The sequence below is a fragment of the Monodon monoceros genome, unplaced genomic scaffold (genome assembly GCF_005190385.1).
Source record: "Monodon monoceros isolate NGI ecotype Baffin Bay Population unplaced genomic scaffold, NGI_Narwhal_1 Super_Scaffold_21, whole genome shotgun sequence".
NCBI classification, from domain to species: Eukaryota; Metazoa; Chordata; class Mammalia; order Artiodactyla; family Monodontidae; genus Monodon; species Monodon monoceros.
Window position 1 is genome coordinate 65,201,377 of NW_021703778.1, and position 16,160 is coordinate 65,217,536.

At 32.8% G+C, this 16,160-nt stretch overlaps 1 protein-coding gene across 7 annotated transcripts in view; it reads right to left on the minus strand.

Annotated features, from left to right (window-relative positions):
• The window catches only part of VPS13C (vacuolar protein sorting 13 homolog C), a 175,013-nt gene that overhangs the window by 114,220 nt on the left and 44,633 nt on the right, over positions 1 to 16,160 (minus strand). For 6 of the 7 annotated variants that reach the window (XR_003795827.1, XM_029237278.1, XM_029237277.1 and 3 more), the window contains 6 exons: positions 13,924 to 14,051; positions 12,392 to 12,498; positions 11,647 to 11,818; positions 10,434 to 10,496; positions 6,487 to 6,616; positions 5,824 to 5,918 (listed from right to left, as the gene is read on the minus strand). Coding sequence is in view for 6 of the 7 variants with exons in the window: in XM_029237278.1 (XP_029093111.1) it covers positions 5,824 to 5,918; positions 6,487 to 6,616; positions 10,434 to 10,496; positions 11,647 to 11,818; positions 12,392 to 12,498; positions 13,924 to 14,051 (695 nt within the window). In the remaining variant the exon portion in view is untranslated. Of the gene's footprint in view, positions 1 to 5,823; positions 5,919 to 6,486; positions 6,617 to 10,433; positions 10,497 to 11,646; positions 11,819 to 12,391; positions 12,499 to 13,923; positions 14,107 to 16,160 lie in introns of all 7 variants that reach the window. The other variant, XM_029237281.1, reaches the window with a different exon arrangement.

The following is a 16,160-nucleotide window of genomic DNA, read 5'->3' on the forward strand; positions in this document are numbered from 1 at the left end:
GAAAAGAAAAAAATTATAAAATCAACTATAACTACAACAATCAGTAAAGGGATAAACATGAAGATGTAAAATATGACATCAAAACACAAAATGTGAAGGAGGGGAGAAAAAAATGTGTTATCACTTAGAATGTGCTTGAGCTTAAATGACTTCCTATTTAGAACAAGTAAATATAGTTATAGGTCAACAAACATGAACCTTGCGGTAACCAAAAATCAAAAACCTACAATAGATATATAAAAAATACAGAGTAAGAACACAAGCACAGCACTAAAGAAAATCATCAAACCAAAAGGGAAGAAACTAAAAGAAGAAGAACAGGGAAGAACTACAAAAACACTGGAAAACAAGTAACAAAAAGGCAATAAGTACACACCTATCAATAATTACTTTAAATGTTAACACACTAAATGCTCCAATCAAAGACAAAGGATGGCTGGTTGGATAAGAAAACAAGACCCATCTTTATGCTGCTTACAAGAAACTCACTTCAGAGCTAAAGACACACACAGACTGAAAGTGAGGGGTTGGTAAAAGATATTTCACGCAAATGGAAATGACAAGATATCGACGGGAGCAATACTCATTTCAGAAAAAACAGACTTTGAAACAAAGTCTATTTAAAAAAGACAAAGGAAGGCATTATATAATGAAAAAGAGATCAATACAAAAATAGAATATAACAGTCATTAACATATATACACCAAATACAGGAGCACCGAGATATATAAAGCAAATATTAACAGACATAAAGGGAGAAACTGACAATAATACAATAGTAGTAGGGGACTTTAACACTCCACTTACATCAATGGACAGATCATCTAGACAGAAAATCAGTGAGAAAACAGTGGTCTTAAATGACACAACAGACCAGATGGACTTAATAGATATCTATAGGACATTCCATCCAAAAACAGAAAAATACACATTGTTTTCAAATGCACATGGAATGTTCTCCATGATATATCATATGCTAGCCCACAAAACAAGTCTCAACAAATTTAAGAGGACAGAAATCATATCAAGCAATTCTTCCAAGCACAGTGGTATGAAACTAGAAATCAACTACAGGAAGCAAAGGGGGACAAGCATGAACACATGGAGACTAAACAATATGCTATTAAAAAACCAAAAAGTCAATGAAGAAATCAAAGAGGAAATCATAAAATATCTCCAGACAAACGAAAACGGAAACACAACTCTCCAAAATCTATGGCATGCAGTGAAAGCAGTTCTGAGAGAGGTTTATATCAATACAGGCCTACCTTAAGAAATAAGAAAAATCTCAAATAACCGAACTTACCATCTAAGTAAGAAAAAGAAGACACAAAGACCAAAGTCAGCAGAAGGAAGAACATAATAAAGATCAGAGAGGAAATAAATAAAATAGAGACCAATAACTAGGCTCACCAAGGTGAAAAGAGAGAACCCGCACAAACAAAACAAGAAATGGAAGAGGAGAAATAACAACCATTACCACAGAAATGCAAAAAATCATGAGAATACTATGAACAGTTATATGCCAACAAATTGAACAACTTTTCTAGAAGAAATGGACAAATTTCTAGAAACATACAACCTTCCAAGACTGAATCAAGAAGAAGCAGACAATCTGAACAGACTGACCATTAGTAGCAAAATTGAGTTAGTAATCAGAAATCTCCCAGCAAACAAAAGTACAGAACAAAACAGCTTCATAGCGAAATTCTACGAAACATATAAAGAAGAGTTATCACCCATCCTTCTCAAACTATTCCAAAAAACTGAAGAGGAAGGAACACTCCCAAATTCATTCTCTGAGGCCACCAATACCCTGATACCAAAACCAGACAAAGACACTACAAAAAAAGAAAACTACAGGCCAGTATCTCTGATGAATATTGTTGCAAAAGTCCTCAACAATATATTAGCAAACTGAATTCAACAATATATAAAAAGGGTCATACACCACGATCAAGTAGGATTTATTCCAAGGATGTAAGGATGGTTCAATATTCTCAAATCAATCAATATGATACACCACATTAACAAAAGGAAGGATAAGAATCACATAATCATCTCAACAGATGCAGAAAAAGCATTTGACAAAATTCAACATCCATTCATGACAAAACTCTCATCACAGTTGGTACAGTCGGAACATATCTTAACATAATAAAGAGTATTTATGACAAACCCACAGCTAACATCATATTCAATGCCAAAAAGCTAGAAGCTTTTCCTCTAAAATCAGGAACAAGACAGGAATGCCCACTCTCACCACTTCTATTTAACATACCATTGGAAGTCCTAACCACAGCCATCAGACAAGAAAAAGAAATAAAAGGTATCTAAATTGGAAGGGAAGAAGTAAAACTATCACTGTTTTCAGATGACATTACACTATGTACAGAAAAGCCTAAAGCCTCTGCCTAAAAACTCTTAGAACTAATAAATGAATTCAGTAAAGTTGCAGGATAGACGATTAATAAACAGCAATCTATTGCTTTTTTATACACTAGTAATGAATGATCAGGAACAGAATGCAAGGTAACAATCGCATTTAAAATCACATCAAAAAGAATAAAATAGCTTAGGAATAAACTTAACCAACAAGGTAAGACCTATACTCTGAAAATTATAAAATGCCGATAATGGAAATTGAAGATGATACAAAGAAATGAAAAGATAACCCATGTCCTTAAATTGGAAGAATTAATATTGTTAAAATGGCCATACTACCCAAAGCAATCTACCGATTTAATGTCATCCCTATCAAAGTACCCATGATATTTTTCACAGATCTAGAACAAATAATTCCAAAAGTTATATGGAACCATAAATGACTCCAAATTACCAAAGTAATTCTGAGAAAAAAGAACAAAGCTAGAGGTATCACGCTACCTGATTTCAGAGTATACTACAAAGCTACAGTAATCAAAACGGTATGGTACCTGCATAGAAAGAGATACAGAGATCAACAGAACAGAATAGAGAGCCCAGAAATAAACCCACACACTTACGGTCAATTAATCTATGACAAAAGAGGGAAGGATATACAATAGAGAAAAGACAATCTCTTCAATGAGTGATGCTGGGAAAACTGGGCAGTACATGTAAAAGAATGAAATTAGAACATTTCCTCACCCCACATACAAAAATAAACTCAAAATGGACCGAAGACCTAAATGTAAGACCTGAAACCATAAAACTCACAGAAGAATATTCACAGGCAGAATATTCTCTGACACAAATCGCAGCAATATTTGTTTGGTCTGTCTCCTAAGGCAAAAGAAACAGAAGCAAAAATAAATAAACAGGCCCTATTAAACTTAAAAGCTTTTGCAGAGCAAAGGAAACCACTGACAACATGGAAAGGCAACCTACCATATAAGGGAAAATATTTTCAGGTGATATTACCAATAAGGGGTTAATATCCAAAATATATAAACAACTCATACAACTCAATATCAAAAGACAACTAACCTGATTCAAAAAAATGGGAAGAACACCTGAGTAGACATTTTTTTCACTGAAGATAGAGATGGCCAAAAGACACATGAAAAAAGGTTCAACATGGCTAATCATCAGAGAAATGCAAGTCAAAACTGAAATGAGGTATCATCTCATGCCTGTCAAAATGGTTATTATCAAAAAGTCCACAAATAACAAACAAATGTTGAAGAGGGTGTGGAGAAAAGGGAACCCTCCTACACTATTGGTGGTAATGTAAATTGGTGCAGCCACTATGGAAAACAGTATGGCCATTCCTCAGAAAACTGAAAGTAGAATTGTCATATGATCCAGCAATTCCACTCCTGGGTGTGTATCTGAAGAAAACGAAAACACTAATTCAAAAAGATACATGCACCCCAATGTTCACAGCAGCAATACATACAATAGCTAGGATATGGAAGCAACCTAAATGTCCATCAACAGATATAGAGAACAAACTAATGGTTACCAGATGGGCAAGGGAAAGGGGGATGGGCACAAAAGGTTTTTGGAAATTAAAAGGTACAAACTATTATATATAAAATAATAAGCAACAAGGATATATTGTACATCACAGGAAAATATAGTCATTATTTTGTAAGAACTTTAAATGGAGCATAATCTGTAAAAAAACTGAATCACCATGATGTACACCTGAAACTAATATAATATTGTAAATCAACTATACTTCAACTAAAAGACATTAATAACTTCATATGGAGGGAAATACATTTGCCAATGTTCTTTAGAAAAAAAAATAACAAACCACAATGAGATATCACCTCACACCTGTTAGAATGGCTATTATTTTGTACCAATTTATATTCCCATGCTTGTACACTGTGGGTGGGAATGTAAATTGGTATAGTCACTATAAGAACCAGTGAGGAGGCTCCTCAAAAAACTAAATAGAGAAGTACCTTATGATCCAGCAATTCCACTTCTGGATATTTATCTGAAGGAAATGAAATCAATACCTCAAAGAGATATGTGCACTCCCATGTTCACTGAAGCATTATTCACAACAGCCAAGACATTATAACAACCTAGGTGTCCACTGACTGATGAAAAAATAAAGGAAATGTGGTGTGGATATACACAGTGGAATATTATTTAGCCATAAAAAGGAAGGAAATCCTGCAACAACATGGATGTAGCTTGAGGACATTATGCTAAGTAAAGTAAGTTGAACAGAGAAAGACAAATACTGTACGGTCTCACTTATACGTGGAATCTAAAAAGACCAGAGAATAGACTGGTGGTTGCCAGGAACAGGGAGCAGGGTATGGGGGAAATTGGTGAAGGTAGTCAAAGGTACAAACTTCCAGTTATAAAATGACTAATTTCTAGGGATGTAATGTAATTTAACAAATAAATAAAAGACTCCTACAAACCAATAAGAAAAAGACAACCCAATAATGAACAAGAGACTCAAAAGCCACTTCACAAAAGAGGATATCTATCAGGCCTACAACAGTACAAGAAAGTGAAAAACCTGTTCAGTCATCCAGAAAACACAAATTAAAACCACAATGAAATACTACATACTAACCATTTAGAATGGATAAATTTAAAAGACTGATGATGGTAAGAGTTGGTAAAGATGTGGAACAATAAGAATCCTCATATACCACTGATGGAAATGTTTTTCACATTGGAAAAGTATTTAGCAGAATCTGTTAAAGTTAAACATACTCATATCCTATGATATACCAATTCTACTCCTAAGGATATACTGAGCAGAAAATCTCATATGCCCACTAAAAGACATTTACAAGAAGTTAACAGCAGCATAACAACAAAAAAAGAAAAACAACCCAAATGCCCATAAACAAAAGTATGAATAAATAAGTTGTGGTATTTTCATTTGAAAATACCTACACAACAATGAAAGTGAGCAGAATGCACACAGTGAAAGAACAGAGATAGATCTCACAGTAATGCCCTATCTATTGCACAGTCTATATAATTTAACCGATAGTAATTACACAGCTGTTCTTTATGACACATCAAATGAGCAATACATTTTGGTTTTGATGACTCTTTTATACATGAGTTACATTTCACACACACAGATTTTTTAAGATAAAATTTTTAAAAGACAATTTACCTCTATAATAAGTACTTTTTATCAGGTTATTCTCACATTCATTAAAGCAACTAAATCTAAAGTTGGAGACAGTTTTAATTGGTAAGGTCTAACTGAAACATTTAACAAAAAGTAAAGCAGAAACAAACTGTAACGTATTTTTATTAGTTACTTCAAAAATCAATAACTTGTTTAACCCAATTCAAGATAACACAGAAAAATGAAACCACCTAAATAATTACCACCTAAACAATTACCTGCTTGGGTAAAGTTAGGTTGTGGGTGCTCTCACTATAACCAATAGCCGTGAAGAGCTTATCTTTTTCCTCTGGTGTCATAAGGTCATCAATAGCTACAAAAAGATAATATTTTAAGAAATCAATTGCTTCAGTCTTACAGATACAATAAAAAAAATCAAACCAAACTAACGAGTGGCCTAAAATCAATAGACACAAATGCTAAAGCAAAAACAGCAAAGTAATTTCCTCTAATATACTACTTTGACTTGTTAAACATCATGCATTTGCTTATTTAGGTGAAGAAAATGCAAAGAGACACCATTAAGGGAATTCAAATGTCACATAACAATTTTATAATTCCCTAAGTATTTTAAAAATTAAGTGAAACATCTAATTAAATATCCATGTAAAAAAGTAACAATAAGGAATGCTACCTGTGAGATTTCTGAATTTCAAGTTTTAAAATTTCACACAAATAACTTTTCTCAAAAATTCAAAGTTTTATTTTAGTTAAATAAACATGGGAATGTTCCATCCTGATGTATTTGTTTATATGTTTACTATACTAAGCTACTTTTATTTCAAAAATATTATGAAATAAAATTCAACTAACTGGCTAAAACATAATTTATATATTTTTTCCTTATCAGTGTACAATAAACTATCTGACTTGGAACTTACTTTCAGGAATCAAAGATTCTTCATCTTTTTTCTTAGATTCCTTCTTACCCCAAAACCCACTAAACCAGCCTCCACGTTTCTCGCCTCTGTCAGTAGACTTCTTCCTTAATTTTTGCCCAGATCGAATCACCTAAAAAATTAAAATTAAAAAATTTAATTAAAGAATAAATGCCCTCTTCACTTTCAGGTGTAGCCAGGTAAGAACAATGGTTAATTTTTTTAACACTAAATTAAGTTAAAAGCAGTCAATAAAGCTAGTTCCTTCTGAAACGATTCTCAACATTATTTGGTTAATACAGTCTATTAATTTACATACTTGTCACACCTACTGATAGCTTTCTGACGAAGTTGCATTTTGTGAGTAAGTTAAGGTTTCAAGTAAAATTCTTCTGAGCAATGTGTCTTCCAAATTTACAAGGTAAGGAGCTACTATGACAGCAGATTTTTAAAATGAAAAGTTCCCTGAAAGGAAGACACTTCCACACTCAAAAATAAAATTTAACAATCCTATTTCATAATTCACATACACTGTTGACCTGCTAACTATGAACATGTTTGGGGGACAGAATATAAATAAAATTAGAAAGTCCTCAAATCTCATTTCATCCTGTTTCTCAACAAATCCTGGCTTGATTATCTGCTGCTTCTTGTCTTTACCCACTTTTCAGTAAAATACAGACGAATAACTCAAAAGTGGAAAACAAAAGGATGAAAAGAATATAGGGCTTAAATAATTTAGACTCTATCTTCTCATTTCCTGAATAAGTAAATAATTTTCCCACTTTAACTTTAAAATATTTTAAATTGGTAGTAAATTGGTAACATACTGCAAGCTTCTGTGTGTACCAAAAAGTGAAATAATCCAAAAGACAAGTTAAAGAGCTGAATTCTATAGTAAAGAGAATAAGTTTGATTAACAACTCAGTTTAAACTAAGTAAGTTATCTTTAACAAGTAGACATTAAACAAGTAATAGGGGAATAGGTCTATATCTGCCCACAAAATCATTGATGGTCCCAGTTATATCTCAGCTCTAACTTTTGCCAAGCTTAATCTATTTTCAGCAGTCAGAAATGTAATGGGTAAAAAAATATATAGCTGATTAGTTTATATTTTATATGAAATAATATTTAACTTCTTTATTCTCCTAGCATAGAAGATTAGTATGTGTTTTTATTTTTCACAGTAAAATATATCTATGAGACCATAAATTTTTAAATGTGTATAAAATTTAATATGAAGAGGTATGCAAAACCCTTTCACTTTTTCCTAAATACCACCTCTGTTGCCTTCACTCCCTTCCCTGTCCAGTTAAGAGGCCAAGGTAAATAACTTCATCCAATCCTCTGCCTACATTTTAAACTCTCTGGCCCTGCAGATTTTCCACTATAATGAAAAAACATCAATCTTGGATGAATCTAATTGCCTTCTCTTCATCTACATCCCATCCTTCTTTAGCCACAGCATCCAATAATTTATCTTCTTCCTTCAATTTTGAAGCAACTGATAAGTAGTATTAAGAACACCCAATTAAACTGAAGCAACTTAATTTAGGGAGGATTAGAATTATTTGTTTCTTCTGGCAAAATGTTTCTCTAATTCGTAGGAACAAATCCACAGTAGCAGCAAATACCTTTTAAAATATTCACACTCTCTGCCCCACCTTGGGGAATTTGTCCTTAAGAAAATAAGAGATGTTTGAGAAAATGTAAAGACAAGGTTCCTCATTGTAGTGTAATTTATAATCACGTATAACCAGTGGGAAATAGTAAGCAAATTCTGGTATACGAACAGAACTGAATACTAGTCAGTTATTTAAAATTATGTTGCATAAACAATTCTATGGAATACTATATAAAACGGAACACTTTTTTTTTAAAGAAAGAAAAGCAACTTACAAAACCTTTTCTTGACTCCACAATCCCCACGAGTTGCCACTCCCTTTATCTTGCTTTCCACTTACAGTGAAGTATCATGACTGTCTGTACTTAGTCTCTCCAATTCCTCATCTTCCACTCCCTCTCATTCCTATCAAATTTCTACCCATACTATTCTATAAAACTTGCTTTCTTTATTGCTCTCATCTTCCACTCCCTCTCATTCCTATCAAATTTCTGCCCATACTATTCTATAAAACGTGCTCTTTCTTTATTGCTCTCATCTTCCACTCCCTCTCATTCCTATCAAATTTCTACCCATACTATTCTATAAAACTTGCTCTTTCTTTACGGCTAAATCCAATGATGAACTTTCAGTTCCATGATGGCCTAAGCCCTCTACAACACATCCTTCATTGCTTATTACAACAAAAAATTCTGGACAAAACATAAAAAGCATCTACCACAGACTCTGAAAAGTTAGCAAAGTAGGCAGATGGTGGAGGGAAGTCAACACTTGGAGAAGTGACCTTCTCAATGGTGAGTTTCCTCACTTTTTTTTTTCACATGTTGTACTCATCCCCCACCTGCCCCCAAAATTCTCCCTCCTGGTGTTCTTACCTTTGGACAGTCCCCTTCCCTTGAGTGTGGGCATGACCTGTGACTCATTTCTAACAAATAGAATACAGCAAGGGTGATGAGATGTACATAATTATGTGCAAAGCATTGTGCCAGGCACATAACAGTCTAAGTGGTTTATATGGTTTATCAGGTACTCCACACAATAACCCTATGATGTAGGTACTGTGAATTAATATAGTTTTACAAATGAGGAAACTGAGGCACTGGCAGGTTAAATAGTCAACCCAAGGTCAAACAAGTAGCGGATAGCAAAGCTGGGATTAGAATCCAGACCATCTGACTCCCAAGTCTACACTCTTAACTATTATGCTAGTACAACAAGCACTCAATGAGCATTTACTAAGTATATGAATGAACAAGTGCATACGCTTTAATCCCATTTAAAAAAATGAGTATGTGTATAAAGATCTATGACTATAAAAAAGACTGGAAGAATACACAAAAAGGTATTAGCAGTAGTTATCTTTAGTGTGTGAGATAAAGGGTATTTCTATTTTCTTTTTTTGTGGATCTTTATTTTCTAACTTTCCTACAATGAGTTTATTGCACTTATAATTTATTTTTTCGTTTACCAAAAGTCATGTTACAGAATAATAGAAATGACATGGAACAATGAGGACAAGGTACCAAGTGGGATAAGTCAGCAATTACAAAACACTACAAACAGACTGAGTCCAATTTTAGAAAAAAAGAAAGGAAGAGAAGAGGGACAGAAGGAGGGAAGGAGGGAAAAAAAGAAAATGGGTTAAAGAAAGGAGGAAGGAAGGGAGGGAAGAGAAAATAAAGGGAAAGAAATGGGGGATACAAAAGCATAAATAACTAGGTACATATGCGTGAGAGAAAAACTAGAAGCCTACATATCAAAATGTTAACACCAGCATTCTGTGTTAGTAGGATTATGGATGACTTTTACTTACTTTCTTTTGGGGGGTTAGCAAATTTTTAGTTATAAAATTAGAAATTTTGCCCCTTCATATTAGTGGGGTTTTTTCCTCCAATATTCCAATTAATTTTCTCCTGAGACTAAATTAAGACATGAAAACTCAACCTTTATTCTCACGTGAGTAAATCTAAACAACTTCCTATGAAACTTAAATTTCTTGATCCCAGGTTTAAAGGAGTAGTATTAACATGTTTAAAACATAAAATCAGCTAATAAAAATGATTGACATATATACACTGCCATGCGTGAAATAGATAGATAGTGGGAATCTGTTGTATAGCACAGGGAGCTCGGCTCAGTGCTCTGTGGTGACCTAGATGGGTGGGATGGGGAGATAGGAGGGAGGTCCAAGAGGGAGGGGATGTATGTATACATATAGCTGATTCACTTTGTTGTACAGGAGAAACTAACCCAATACTGTAAAGCAAATATACTCCAGTTTAAAAAACAAATTATCATGAAGAAAAAAAAAGAAAAAAAGATTACCTCAACTTGTGCTTGTTGCCTTGCTAAAATTATGTTAAAAACATCTAGTGGCCTCTCCAAATCCTAAAAAACAAAGAGACACTTGTAAACAAAGAAAATGGTCATTAGATTAAAAACATTTTTTTCTTCTATGATTTCTAGGATTATTCTAGTCCGTGAACAAACAGCATTTGTGATCTATTGAAAGTATAATATACATAAATTTGAACGTACACTTGGCTTTTACATTTTTACGTTTTTGCAATGTGAGAAACAATTTTCCAAGAAAGTAAATGCTTGTTAAATACAATATGAAAATAAGAATTTTAATGAGACCACTATAATACAGAGATAGCCATACATGCAAGTGGAAACAAAAATATTTAGGAGGGGGACCTGTTTTAGGAATTAGCATTACGGTTGTTACTTCTGACTCCCCCTTTTCTGTGTTATTTCACAATATCATACCAAAGGCACCTTAATAAAACACAAAATTTAAGAATGTAAAATTCTTCAAATCAAGTACACTAAAGCAGAAACAAACTTGGGGAATTTATATAAGAGGAATCTAACATGTAGTGGGTGACCTGTGTGTCACATGCTCTGTGTCTTATTTCATGCAATTCTCACAACTCTGTAAGACAGATACTGTTTCCATTTTATACATGAGTATACTAGATCTAAGATACTGAGAAACTTGATGCTTTTTCTAATATATATTAGTGATTGTTATATATTTCAGAATAACAATTCGATTAACTCTTTATGTTATGAATTTGTAGCAAAAACAGTGATATAATCAAGATCAGATGATATTAAGCAAATTATGAGTTTTTCTATATTTCAGAAGGGGGTAAATAAGACTATCTTGAGGATAAGAACTATTTTTTACAAATAATACTTTGAACTCTTAAAAAAAAAGCCACTAACAAAACTAACAATACACATCTAGCTAATATTAAACACATATGTGAACAGCTCTGATATTGATTTTCTAAACATTATTATAAAAACCAAACACATTTCTCCAAATAGTTTACAAGTACCCTGATATTAGGAAGCTTTTTTTCGAAGGAAATAACGGGAAAAAATACTCTGCATTTTCCATACAATTCTCTCAAAAAGAGCTCAGTTCTGCTCTTTCTAAAATTATATTTAAATTTAAGTTAAATTAAATTAACATTAAAGGATGATTTAACAAATAATAGCTCTCACCAATATATGCGAGATATACCTGAATTTGTTTCTGTATTTCTTCTGGGACTTTAGTCTGGGTTAGCTTATTTTTGTAGGCACTTTTATAACTCTTGAGCAATTGCCTGTGTTTTTTTATGTTACTCCATGACCACATCCGTGTATACCTTCTTATGTGAACTTCAAGAACAGAATCAATTGCATATTTCCACCTGCAAATCAAATTTTGTTATTGCACATTTGAATATGAAGGTTTAAGAAACAGCAGGAAAATAGCTTTGACGTTTTAGAGCTACACTGTTACTCTTTTTGTTCTTATTAACTGTATTCCTGTAAAAGCTCAGCGATAACATTTCTATTCCCCAGTACTTCAATTCTCTGACTTAAATAGATTATGAATGGAACAAACCACTCCAGGAAGAGGATATGCCAAAGCAAAATCATAAAGACACAAAATGACATGTTGTGTGAAATTAACAGTATCCCAATATGGTTGCCACACTGGAGTTCACATCCATTACTGAAGGGCAATAAGATCAAAAAAAAGTTGAAAGTCTTGAATACTGAGTTAAGAATTTGGGAATAATCTACGAGCAGGAGTACAAGAGAACGTGTTTATTTAAAAAAAAGAGTAACAAGGACATAATATAAAAGATATCCCTCTCATGTCTCTAAAAAAGTAAGTGGCTTCATTACATGGCTTTAAAGGTCTCTTAGCTCTGAGAGTCCCTAACTATATGATTACATGGTTCTCATAAAATATTTTTTTTAAAATTCTAACTTACCATTGTCGACCATTGGTATGAAGGGGTAAATAAGGCTTATATTTCCTGTAAGGAGCATTTCTAACCATATAATCCACCGATTCCAAAAGGTCAATCATACTTAAGTACTATTAAAACAAAAACCAAGTTAACGTTTGTTACATCACACACATGAAAAAACACCAAATTCTGTTATATTTTCAGTATAGTGAGACTTCAAACTCTCTGAACAATGAATATCATAGTTGTCTGGTAATTCAATAATATATTTCATCAGATTTAAGACAACAATGATTATAAGTTGTAAGATAATTTTAAGTCCTACTACAAAAGAAAACAGTACTGCCAATTAAATTGTCATACCACCAATAATAATATACATCCTATTTTCAAATATATTAAAGTGTGAAATAAATGTAAATCTTAGAACCACTGAAATATGGTATCTGTAACTACTAACATGAAACATGCCGATTCCTAAAACTACATATTTTCCTCTGGACCATCATTTCAAGCAGTGGTTATCTATAAGCTGAATTTCAAATTGCTCCAGAAAATTATTGCATAACTAAAGCAAGATAAAGCTATTTAACCACCCATCTTAACCACCAATACAACTCTGTGTGTATCTGGTAAACAGCTCAAATGGAGGGAAACACACACACACACACACACACACACACACACACACACAACTATAGGCAAAATAAAGAAGGGAAGTCCAGCTTCTTCTCCATTTTTTCTTAATGCAAGTCTACCTAAGAGCTACCACACGGCTATTCAGTACTTAACATGCGGATAGTCTGAACTTAAATGTATTTGTAAGTATAAAATAAACCCCAGATTTTGAAGACTTAAGAAAAAAATAAAAATATAAAATATTGTAACAATTTTTAATTTTGATTACATGTTGAAATGATATTTTGGGTATGTTAAATAAAATGTTATTCATTTTAGTAATTGTTTTCCTCTTTCCTTTATTTTGCTAATGCAGCTACTAGAAAATTTAAAATTACCCATATGACTTGCATTATATTTGTACTGGACTGCACTGGGCTAAAAGCTCAATTAGCTAAATCTCCCATCCTCCTTTCACTTCCAGTTCTCCAGATGTCTTATCCAAACTCCTTAGGCACATAACCAAACTTGAGAAACAAGTGAAGGAAAAGAAGCTTGCCAACATAGCTATTCTAAAAATTAAGTGAACAATATTTAATGTAAGAGTGTCTGCTATTAAAATCTGAGGAAGAAAAAAACTATTAAAACCCTCCATCAAGAATTGGGAATTAAATGGGAATCATGTCATTCACTATAATTTGGTAAGATTCTCCACCAAGAAGGGAAAAATCAGATAAAATGAAGGAAAACTATTTCTTATATATGGTATTTATTTTCTTTTAAAAATACACATATAATCTATTTTTAGGAGATATATCAAATCTCAACATAACAAACCAAAAGAACCACCAGAGCATTGGAGAAGGAATAATCACGGAGGACAAAAGGCATTGAAATTCAAGGTTAATCAAAGCTATAAATAAAATGAATCTTACCTGAGGTTTGGTCAATTCAACGGCAATATTTTGTACTTCTATGTTCCAATCAAGTTTAGGTGTTTTGAGCTCTGTTTCTGCATAAGGATTCATGTAGAGTTTTGCAGAGGCTGATATTGGCTGGAAAACTTATATAACATGGGAAGACGTAAGATATGTTTACATGCCCTTACATATGAGCAACTGTAAATAATTATGAGAACACTGTTACTTTGAAAGTAAAGAAAAATGATCAAAAATATGTAAAAAAATCACTACCAAAAACTATTTAAGCATCTACTTATCTGCATAATACAAACTGTCAAACTCAATGTAAAAGAGGAAACTGGCGCTTTATGCTTCTAAGTAAGAAATGTACAAAATATAGACAATCTAATCTTGGTTATTCACAGTCTGTGTAAAATTATGTTTCCCTTCCTTGCTACAAGACATTTAATGATTTTAGTATTCATTAAAAATAATAATACAGGGGGAGGGATAAATTGGGAGATTGGGACTGACATATACACACTACTATATATAAAACAGATCACTAATAAGAACCTACTGTATAGCACAGGGAACTCTACTCAATACTCTGTAATGGCCTATATGGGAAAAGAATCTAAAAAAGAGTGGATATCTGTATATGTATAGCTGATTCACTTTGCTGTACACCTAAAACTAACGCAACATTGTAAATCAACTACATTCCAATAAAAATTTAAAAAATAATTATAAAGTATTGCCTGACATGGCCCCCCCCCCAAAAAATACTAATACAAGGTAGGAAACAAAATTTGATTACTTTCCATATTGTTTAATCATAGTCAGAATTTAGGAACAGAATCATGAATGAAATTCATATTACCCAGAAAAAAATTGCCCACTACTTTATAATTTTCAAAATGATCATTACATATATAATCTTAGACTCAACTAAAGGCAATATTTTTGAAGTTGAGAAGTAGTATGAAAAAGAATATTAGGGAAGATGACAGAGCAAAGTAATGTAATAAATTTTAATTGCAAATAGTATTAAAATCATATAAATTGTGGTAACTTAGAGTAGTTACAATTTGCATAAGACTGTATAAAAATTTTAGTTTAGAGGTTATTTATAAATGAAACATGTCTCAGAAAAACGTTGTAGATTTTTCTGAATAAGTTCTTTCATGAGTGAAACTAAATGCTCTCACAAACTAACAGTATCCAAAAACTCCGTCATCGTTTAATAGAGAGGTTTGTGGACATAAAGAGAAAGTGCCAGCCACCTCTCATATAAAGGCAATTAGCTATAAAAGAATAAGAAGAAAACAACAGTGAATGAGAGTAGTATGGAGTATAGAAGAACATTGGCATGAAAGCTGAGAACAAGCATCAAGAGGTACACTAAATAAAAACAAAAGAATAGCATCTTTAGAACAAAACTGAAATAGAGAAAATGAATGGGATAAATACAGAGGCAGCTTTCTTAGAGATCTATTTAAAAATAAGTAACGGTGAGGCTGCCAAGAGATAGAAGAGCTTACTGAAAAAAGATCTCTGGAGAAATATGAATCAAAACAACAATGAGGTACCCCCTCACACCTGTCAGAATGGATACCATCAAAAAGTCTGCAAATAGCAAATGCTGGAGAGGATGTGAAGAAAGGGGAACCCTTGTGCACTGTCGGTGGGAAATGTAAACTGGTGCAGCCACCATGGAAAACAATATGAAGGTTCCTCAAAAAAACAAAAATAGAACTACCATATGACCCAGCAATTCCACTTTTGGGTATATATCCTGAAAAAATAAAAACACTAATTTGAAAAGATACATGCACCCCAACGTTAACAGCAGCACTATTTACAATAGCCAAGACATGGAAGCAACCCAAGCGCCCATCAACAGACGAATGGATTAAGATGTGGTATATATATACAATGGAATATTACTCAGCCATAAAAAAGAATCAAATACTGCCATTTATAGCAATGTGGATGAACCTAGAGAATATTATGCTTAGTAAAATAAGACAGAGAAAGACAAATATATGATATCACTTATATGTGTAATCTAAAAAATAATACAAATGAATGTATATGCAAAAGAGAAACAACTCACAGATGTAGAAAACAAACTTGTGATTACCAAAGAGGACAGGGAAGGAGAAGGGACAAATTAGGGTTATGGGATTAACAGATACAAACTGCTATACATAAAATAGATAAGCAATAAGGATTTACTGTATAGCACAGGGAATTATACCCACTAT